Here is a 9,926-nt window from a genome sequence, read left to right on the forward strand (position 1 = left end):
ATCTATGAAATGAATGTGCTGCATTTTTAATTAAACGTCCAGAAATTGATATTGAAATAATCGATAATGTCGGTACTTTCAATCATTTCCAGGCATTAATAGTTATACTATTTTACCGACAGGACCAACAGTTGTTGATAATATGTAATCCGTACTATAGATGAACTAGATTTCTAATTATCTACTGATAGCAATCCAAACTATATGCACCGACGAGATGAAATCTTTAGTCTTATGAAATTTAGCAGGAAACTTCACTATTTAATAACCTCCTGTCGGTAAATTTGTCACATCAGCATACATGATAACTGCAAAAATGCAGTTTTATAGAAATATCTATATTTCATTGTTGATCTGCGTATGTGCAGACAGTGATAAAACATCGAGTTAGTTGTAAATTATAAAATTAATACTTCATTACGTACTAATGTCCAGGTATTCCTATTGTATTATTAAGCATGATGATAATATCATCCTCCTTCAATTACCTCAAGGCCTCCAAATTATTCTTAGGAATGTTGGTGTATGAAAAATAGTAAATAGAATAGGTAAATAAATAGAATAGGTATAGTAAATAGAATAGGTAACAGAATTTGTTGCTTATCAATCCTTAGTGGAATATATTCTAGACAAAATAGATTTTGGAAAAACAGCTTAGGCAGCAAATATCAGTACTGTTTTAACATTGTTCTTTGGCAAAATGAAGGAGAAGAAATTGCTTCACTTGTTTATTAGAACAATATCTTGGAAAATTCTTATGGAAATGTGCAGTTTTATCTGTATAATCTTATTATTAATTATAATAGTGATTATTACAACTTATAAATCTTATATTAATATATTAATACTGACGCAAGCCTCCACGTCTTATCGCTGGTTGCATCATTCTGTTAGGTGGTGTTATTGATATATCTAAGTAATCGCCAATTGTGAACCTATAATCATATTTTTAAGAAGTATACATACATTTAATCATTTGAAAATGTTTACAATATATAAATATAATAGTAAATCGCCTTTTCTTGCTACTTAAATTTAGTTACGTACCTGGCTTGTGCAAGAGTCTTGTTATCATCGGCACCTTTTTGACCAGAGCATGTAACACCAATCTCACGCATACGATAGCCAGAATTACGTAACTCAGGAGTTACTAGCGAGAAGTCAAAGTATGTTCCTTTGCTACGAGCATCTGGGTTAACTTCTTTAACTAATCCTGTAATTTCTCGCAAGGTAGCATCCATCCTACGTATAAAAGCAAACCTATCAGTGACAATCTCCAAGTGATTTGAAACTGATTAACAAAATAGCAATATAATTGAAATCTCACATTTTCATATGTTATGTATATATTATTATTACCATGTGTAGATCTGTAATTCATTCGAAGGAACATTTCCTCTGCTGTATTCCATTATGTTATGATGACGTCCAGTGTTGCAAAAGACACGTAATAAAAGCGGACATGTCTAAAATACCAATAAATATAATACTTATACACACTTGTAGTTGTCAAAATACACATAAATCTACAAGACTTCTAAAAAGGATATTTCTAAACAAAATACTCATATGCTTATGTCGTACATACTTTCTCCCTGTCTACCGGCTTTTCAGGAAGTTGTTTCTCATCGACCACCATAGATTCCAATGCAGAAGTCATCTCAACTACTGTGTAACCAAATATGTCTAACAAAATATTACGTAGTACTATTTCTTGTCGAAGATATTAAATTTGTGATTATTCGTCTCCGAGGAAACTTTAGACAAATGGCGGTAACGCACAGACTTTAGTTCGGTTAGGTTATTTCCAGAGCTGTTTATCCATTCATCAGTTGTATAGCTGACGAACCCAAACGCCAGCTGGTGAACAATTAAGTAACTCACATCTGTATTCTCTAGGAGTGTCCCTAGCTGTTAGAGGCCGGTATTAGGTGTGTTCGTGTTGTTTGCACCTTTGACATTTTTACATAAGACGCAAAAGTGTCAAAATAACGCGAACGAACCTATTTATAGTCGAATCTTATATTTAAAGCGGGATCTACAATTTAATAGAATTTAAAGTAAATTATAAGATTATAATATAAAGAAAATAGAATTTAAGCTCCAGCCCTTAAGGCTTAAAGTATCTATTGTAAACTAGGACTAAAGCCAGTGGCACACGATGCTGTGTTTTCATGCCGGATTGCTTGCTGGATGGAAATATTACGTTCTGATTGGTCAATCAGAATGCAGTATTTCCAATCCAGCAAGCAATTCAGCACGAAAACAAGTATCGTGTGCTGCTAATTTTAGTGAAATCATGTATCGAATTATATATAGTAAAATCCAAAGTTCAAAGTTGATACATCCCAGATAACAACACATGTCAGTTTCATTCAGTACATTCTTTAAACATAAATAACGTTTCATACGATAACGCGTATGATTTTTACTATTGTAAGTTTTTTTCTTATTGATCCTTGCAAGGGCTTTGTGTAATATCTTATAATTATCTTTTTAATAAATGAGAGTTTCAGATTATGGCCTTGAATATTTTCGAATGTTCGAAGTTTTTCATTCGTTCGAGAGAATTTCACAACATCGTTTGAGAGAACATCACATACAAAACGTTGGTAAGAAAAAGGTTGTCATAAAAACGTCAAAAGGTTGTCATAAAAACGCCATCGTTTTTCACATCCATTCGTTCCGTCGCTATACAAATTCTCTTCAGTTTACACGTACATCATGTCTCTTACATTCTTTCTTTTCGCTCGACATTATTTATAGATTACGATTATCGTTTATCGGTCGATTTAAAGAAAGAAGTGGATGTTTAATAGAGCGTGAAGATTAATGGTGGGTTTAATTCTTAAAATGTGGAAAATCGCATGTATATGTGCGCATATATGCGCGCGGTTATTATCTGAATGAATAGGGGAAAGCTTGTTTACTTTGCCGTTTTTAGTCTGCGTATCCTTTATCGCAACGAAATACACTGTATGTATGAATAAATTGTAATGAGACAGTCGATTATTGTACAGCATAAACAAAAGTCCATTGATAGAAGTTATATATATATCGACATAATGTTGCAAAAGAAAGTTTTTGCCGGTAAATTTCGAAGTATCTATTTGAGATCGAACGAAAACTGAAATCTACTCTTTGCATTTTCGTGATGTCCGTTTTTTGAGAGGTACGGTAACGCTTTAAGTAACATTTAAGTGATTGATAACAAACGTCAATTTCCACGAAGAACAATCACGCCGCGGCGAGATTGCGAATGGACGTTCGTGTGTGTGTAGATGGAACGTAAATGATGCATGCGACTTATCGTATTGTTTTTTGCGATTTTTATATGCGGTAAAAGACGAATGAGCGTGTCAATGGCGTCCGCGTTAACAGCGCGTTTAAAGTGTGGTACATTTGCATTAATAATATGCATATTAATGACGTCACACGACGAAACACTTATCGTGCTAAATGCGATTGCGCTCTTAGACGCTGACGTACGAAGACAAGTCAGTGAGACATTTTCCATTTCCGGCTACAGCATTTTCGGATCAAACGCATCACATCTTGATACCCGCATATCATGACACATCGTATCTGACAACTTAATAATGGTTTGATAGGGGAATGTGAGATAGGGGAATGTGTTAAATGCAAGATTGAGCGATGAATAACAAATTATATAAAGTCCCTCTAAGTTTGCCGTTAGGAAGGGCGCTAATGTCGGGTATTTCAATCAACAATAGTAACGTGGGAATTTACTACCTGAAAATAAAAAGAAACCTTAAGAAAAAGGGCTAACTACATCTGTCCATTGTGCATGCGTAGATTTTGTATCCCCTCCTGCTTTAACTTTCTCTTCCCTTCTTGCTGACGCCAAGCGTCACAGTCAGTTTAGTCTACGACTGACATGCGTCGACGGTGTTTCGTTCGTGCGTCGTATACGGAATAAACATTGATCTCATAAAAGCTATCTTCCGGATTATTTGAATAAGAAATTTGCAGACAGTGAAATCGTTTCTACGCAGATGACTGCGATCACAGTGAAGTCTTACGTTGAGAGAGCTGCGAGTCCAGGGATCGTGCGAAGTAGCGATTACCCGCTTTTGATTGCGAGCAAAACCGATTACGCGCATAACCCTTATCGCCACATGTGTACTTTTGATGTCTCGACTGTATTGTAAACAACAGCAACTGGTGAATATAAGAGTAAGCAGGAAACGAAATAAGCGTATCATGGATCTATTTGTAACTAAAATAACGTTTGTGAAAACAATATTCTCAAATAATGCGGGTATCACTGAGAAATCTAGTGGCTTATTCTTTATAGCTGCATTTCTAGGTTGTCTTGTAAACTTTCTATTTTTTTTTGTCTGTGTTCACTGAGTGCACGTGCACGTGCTTTTACTTTAAGTACTTAAGAAAATACAACGTGCAGCGTGCTGTAAAAAAGTAATTTTCAAGGAAGTTCCTGGGAAGTTTCTGGTACGGATGGCAGATGTATCCAGTGAATCTATCAGATTAATTTCAGATATTCTGAAAAAACTAATAGTAGCTTCTAAAATATCTCAAGATATCGTGTACGACAGAATGTGTTAAGAATAGTATTCGTATATCTTACAGAAAAAAATCTGAAAATGAATGACAGATTAGCCACGTGCTTTTACAATTCAGTATTAAAAAAAAGTAAATTATATAAAATTTATAATATCTTTAAATATAAGATTTTGCGTCTTCATTTAATATATTTCTTAGGTTTTTACTTTAACTACAATGCAAAGATTAAAGATTATATACATTTACACCCGCAATACTGGCTCTCAATGGTCGATTTATCATATGCTGATTTGAGTATTCTAAGAGTCATATAAAAATGTTAATTATGTATAAACTTAGCACTTTTTTTTTTAATTATAATTTTTTCAGAAAATCATTACAAATCTCTCTTAATTTAATTCTCTTCTCCCGTAGAATTGGTTGACGATAGAACAATTTAGTTGTCATATTTAAATTCAACAACGTAAATATTGATAATCACCTTGAATTCTAATAAAAACCACAAATATTTTTTTACCGACTGATGTAATTGGTTTTGTTGACGAGCAATGTTGTATATATAGGATGCACTATTCTTAGACATGATTCAGATTTAGCATACATCAAACTTGTGTTTATGTAAGGTTCTTATGATGAAAATTAGATGTTAGATGATAGATAAATAATTCGAGCTAAGATGCAAGTATTTATGCGGGAAACAATATTTTTATACACAAATAAGAGTGCAATCAAATATCTGAGTATATATGTCATAATCGAGTACGTGATTAGTGTACACAGTACCTTAGAAAAACAAGCAACAAAAGCAACTGTGGAAATCAGGATACAGATGGAGGATGAGTGTTGCCCAAATATTAAATTTTTGACCCCAAGTATTGGACTATCCTGTTATTAATTTCAAGTAGTACTTCAAGTATGGTATATCTGTATAGATGTGTCATTGGCTGCTAAGCTACTTTTTCTGCTGAACGCAGTCATTGTATTATCGATGAGGATGATGGATTAGTGCACGATCCCCGTAAATCCACCTGACTAGATAACTTAAAACATATTTATCTTCTGATCTTATTAGCCGAAAGTAAATGTGCAGATGATACCTTGAATATTGTATATTTGACACAACGTGTTCAATGAATCTTCACAATACACTCATGTTCTCAGAGTTTATTTACATAAGTCTTTTTTTTTGCGTTATTTTGCATTCACAATTTTGCTAATTGTGGTTTCTTGTTGCTAGGTTGCGACTATTTCGTGGGACATATAGGCATAACTAGTAGAAGATAGGAAAAATGGCAAGCAAATTACCAAAGGAGTTCAAAAAGTATTATCGAAACAAGAATCAGCTCCAGCATGTTCTTGAGGAGACGCAACATGCCATGGAAGCTATAAATCTTGAAAATTTCTTCCCAGGAGGTAATTATCTATCATACATCAAATAAAATTATATATATATGAAAGAGAGAAAATTAATAAATTATTCGCTGTCACATGTCAATGAACTTTACTTATTCATATGTTTGTTGCAGAAGATATCATCAGAGAATTACTGCCGCCATTGGCTTTGAATAAAGTGACATACATACTCGATAATTTCCCTGCGATAGTCGTCTTGGGACAAGATAACAAAGCCAAAGCTTCACTGGTTAACAAGCTATTCTCCGCTGATATCTTGCCATTGTCCAATGGTTCGTGGAGATGGGTCAAACTCACATATGGACACACCAATCATGTCAGTCTCACGTTAAGTTTAGAATTTGAAGTAATCGAGAAACTGCAAGCAAATGAGAAACCCTGGAGCACACTTCCCATCGAAGATCTAACGAAGTCAGGAAGCGAGGATGTCAACTGTCCGACGATACTGGACGTTAAGTTAGACCAAGCGATTCTAAAAGATGACGTCCAGATATTTATCGTTCCAAACAGTGATGCCATAAAGGTTCTTGCTAAGGGCTCACTGCGAATTTTACCTATATTTCTTTACGCTCTTGGAGAGCAACCGTTGACTGAGGAAAATTTGGAAGAATTGCGAGAATTGAAGGAAACTTATCCGTGTTATCCAGTTTTGTTTATATCGTCATTAACAAATATCTCGTTGGATTCTTTCTTAGACGCGGAATTAACTGAATCTGAGCAGCACAGTTTGCAAAACCGAAGGTTGGTGTCAACCGATCCTAGCGAGCCGAAGAGTGACAACAGTATTAGCATTGACAAAATGAATTCGCTCGGTCTGAAATGGCTAGATCAATTAACGAACTTAGGATTCCTCGGTATGGACGAGTCTGTAGATGTTCACAAATTAACGTGGCTTGTCGGCGATCAGTATGTTAACTCGAGCCATCTAGTGGATTCATGCAACAAAATGGACCACATATTCTCTTTTACTCGTAACTGTTTGCAAAACTATCTCTTTAGTGTCGGCAGTCGGTTGAGCGAGATACACACGATCAGCTTACGCAAATTTATTCTGAGCGCATTTGATATGGCACGTAAGATACAGATTACCCCTAGGAGAATACAATATGCTCGACAAAAGGAGAACGAACTTTACGCCAACCTGATGAAAGTTGTTAACGAACAGCAGGAAGCATTGTCCGAGTTGATACAAGTTAACATTGAAGAGATGAAGAATGATTTATTGGTGTCTACCAATGATATTTCCCAGTGTGAAACCACAGTCAGTGATGATGAACGAATAGAATGGACAACTACTGTTCGTGTCGCAACGTCGGAAGTTCAGCGATACGTGTTAGGGCACTTGGGCAAGAAAGTCGCTAAGGAGCTCGTAGACTCGATCAACTGTCTTCGGGAAACGTTCATCGGGACTCTTGAACGTTGCCTGATAAGTCTGGAAAAGAGTTATGAACATGACAATAACCCACTAGCTAGTGACGCATTGAAACAAATACTCTCTACTGCGTACAACATAGAATTGCGCAATTCATCGCCGTCCTTTGTGCATTCATTCTTGGAGAGGTTGAGACAACTTTTCAAGTCTCTGCCATTACCATGGGCACCGACCCCGACTTTGGACATGGCCTGGAGGAAGAAGGTCACCGTAGACGTCTTGAATTCATTGTCGGCGGCGCGATTGGCGAGGACAATATCCACGCAGTTCAAGGAAAAGCTGAAATCATCGCACGACACCTTTCAGGATGCTATGGACTCCCTGGAGAATTATTACTCGGGAAATCTGGAGAGGACAGAGGAGCAGAGGGTGGCTATACGAAAGTATCACGCACCTAAACTGGCGAAGCTCGCGTTGGAATCCATGTCCATGATGGATACGGTGCGCTTCGGGGTCCCACAGTGCGGCAAGGAGATCGGAAGGGGACAATACGGAGTGGTATACTCGTGCGATGGTTGGGGTGGAGCCCCAGGCCTGTGCGCAATCAAATCGGTCGTACCGCCGGACGAAAGGCACTGGAACGATCTTGCGATGGAAGTTTACTATACCAGGTCGATACCGGATCACAAGAGGATAGTGAAACTTCGTGGATCGATCATAGATCTGTCGTACGGCGGAGGATTCGGATCAGGAGCTGTCCTGTTGATCTCCGATCGACTAAGTCGCGATTTGTACTGTGGCTTACGCGCTGGTCTCTCGTGGCTGGAACGCATACAAATAGCGATAGACGTGTTGGAAGCGATACGCTATCTCCATTCACAGGGTCTGGTGCATCGAGATATCAAGCTGAAGAACGTCTTGCTCGATATGGAAAACAGGGCTAAACTGACGGATCTTGGATTTTGTATCACGGAAGCTATGATGTCTGGAAGTATCGTGGGAACGCCTATCCATATGGCGCCAGAGCTTCTGTCTGGCCATTACGACAGCAGCGTCGACGTGTATGCCTTTGGGATCCTGTTTTGGTACATATGTACCGGCAATGTCCGTTTACCATATGCATTTGAACAGTTTCACAACAAAGAGCAATTATGGATAAGCGTACGGAAAGGTAAGATACTCCGATTCTCTGTTACATGCAGATTAGTATTAAGGAAAATACGTTTGTTCATTGATACAAAATGTAAACTGTAATGTACACAATGCCTTTTGTCTTGGGGAAGCAAATAGTCGGAAGTTATTTGGGATGAAAATTACCATTTACTTTTTACTGTTTGGCCTCCAACGTTATAATTCGATAACCGGCCAATACGAGAAAATAAAAGCCTTAATTGTTCATCTTAGGTATCAGACCTGAAAGACTGTCACTTTTCGATGAGGAATGTTGGACACTGATGGAGCAATGTTGGTCCGGGGAGCCGTCTAAACGCCCACTGCTCGGTGCAATTCAACCAGTTTTAGAGTCTATACAGCAAAAAGCGGAAAGAGGCAAGTCCTTACAACAACAAAGCGACTCGCTGAAGCTAGAAGATACAGAGTCATCATCCGAACCAACAAATCCTGCGCTAGCATTAGCAGAGCCTAATAACCAAAGAGGCGCTGCATTTAGTCTGCTTTTTCCTAGGGTTTACAGGGGTACCGGAACTCTCATACCCGTTTGTCACCCGCCCAGACATTTCGCCTATCCTAACACGTTCGTTCCTCCTCTCTTCATGATTTAGATATGTCAGAGATATCAGATGAATCAAGCTTTGTACTGTTAATGCAATGTGAAACACAGTTAAATACTGTTATATTTATTGCTTTGAAGTGCGCTTGAAATACGACTCATTGTTCTTGGCCCCATTCTTGCTCGACGACATTCATATTAGTATTTCATAACGCAGTATTAAAGTGACAAACTTTATGTGTGTTTGAATTTGCATCTTCTTTTTTGCGGAATTGTTAAGATCTGCTTTCCTTTTTTTTTTTTATAAATATAGTTTTATTTTTTTAATAAATATAGACAGTCGATACATGTAAGGTAATATATAGTTTATTAGTATGAAAAGATCGCGCCAATTTTATTAATCCAGACGTGATATTGATGGTAAATCTCAGGCTCATCGTATAAAGTTTTTACGCAAGTTTTACAATGGATATACGAGTATTTGATAATATAAATACTTTTATCTCTAATTATATGTATATTAATTGCGTTAAATTTTTATTTAGATACATAGATATTTATTTTGTTAATAAGCATACCTTAACTATTAAATTATTTGTCATCCGATATGATTAACTGTATAATTATCTCGATCGAGAAATATGGATAGTTAAATATGAAATGTATCTGGTTGAAAGAATAAATAAAGTTTCTCACTTTTATATATACTGTCGGCACAATATAATTTGAAACGCTGAAAATATATATACAAATCGTATAATGTGCGAATTCTGAGAAAAATTCAAATCACTCCAAAATACAATGCCTATTGGTATATGAATTTGGTTTGTGCTAGTACGATATGGTAAAATTAAGAAATAAATACAT

At 36.6% G+C, this 9,926-nt stretch overlaps 2 protein-coding genes across 5 annotated transcripts in view; one reads left to right on the plus strand and one right to left on the minus strand.

Annotated features, from left to right (window-relative positions):
* Window positions 1–714: 714 nt before the first annotated feature.
* LOC106744186 (histone deacetylase complex subunit SAP18) lies at window positions 715–1,947 on the minus strand. The gene is made up of 4 exons (XM_014618682.1): window positions 1,589–1,947; window positions 1,360–1,466; window positions 1,048–1,242; window positions 715–935 (listed from the first exon to the last, which is right to left on the minus strand). The coding sequence occupies exons 1-4, from the start codon at window positions 1,658–1,660 to the stop codon at window positions 842–844; spliced, it is 468 nt and encodes a 155-aa protein (XP_014474168.1). The 5' UTR covers window positions 1,661–1,947; the 3' UTR covers window positions 715–841.
* Window positions 1,948–3,621: 1,674 nt separating this feature from the next.
* The window catches only part of LOC106744291 (dual serine/threonine and tyrosine protein kinase), an 8,558-nt gene continuing 2,253 nt past the window's right edge, over window positions 3,622–9,926 (plus strand). The window contains exons 1-4 of one of the 4 annotated variants that reach the window (XM_014618943.1): window positions 3,622–4,197; window positions 5,783–5,958; window positions 6,075–8,501; window positions 8,735–9,484. In XM_014618943.1, coding sequence (XP_014474429.1) covers window positions 5,835–5,958; window positions 6,075–8,501; window positions 8,735–9,111 — 2,928 coding nt within the window. In that variant the 5' untranslated portion in view covers window positions 3,622–4,197; window positions 5,783–5,834 and the 3' untranslated portion in view covers window positions 9,112–9,484. Of the gene's footprint in view, window positions 4,198–5,193; window positions 5,418–5,782; window positions 5,959–6,071; window positions 8,502–8,734; window positions 9,485–9,926 lie in introns of those variants that run through there. The other 3 variants (XM_014618941.1, XM_014618944.1, XM_014618942.1) reach the window with 3 other exon arrangements.

The sequence above is a fragment of the Dinoponera quadriceps genome, unplaced genomic scaffold (assembly GCF_001313825.1).
Source record: "Dinoponera quadriceps isolate SergipeBrazil2010 unplaced genomic scaffold, ASM131382v1 scaffold707, whole genome shotgun sequence".
Classification (NCBI taxonomy): Eukaryota; Metazoa; Arthropoda; class Insecta; order Hymenoptera; family Formicidae; genus Dinoponera; species Dinoponera quadriceps.

What these genes read in the sequence shown, in the direction of transcription:
- LOC106744186 (XM_014618682.1), bottom strand. Translation starts at nt 1,660, where the DNA reads ATGACTTCTGCATTGGAATCTATGGTGGTCGATGAGAAACAACTTCCT. An exon ending in AGCCGGTAGACAGGGAGAAA is followed by an intron (nt 1,467 to 1,588) that starts GTATGTACGACA and finishes TTGGTATTTTAG; the next exon opens with ACATGTCCGCTTTTATTACG. An exon ending in GAATTACAGATCTACACATG is followed by an intron (nt 1,243 to 1,359) that starts GTAATAATAATA and finishes TTTTATACGTAG; the next exon opens with GATGGATGCTACCTTGCGAG.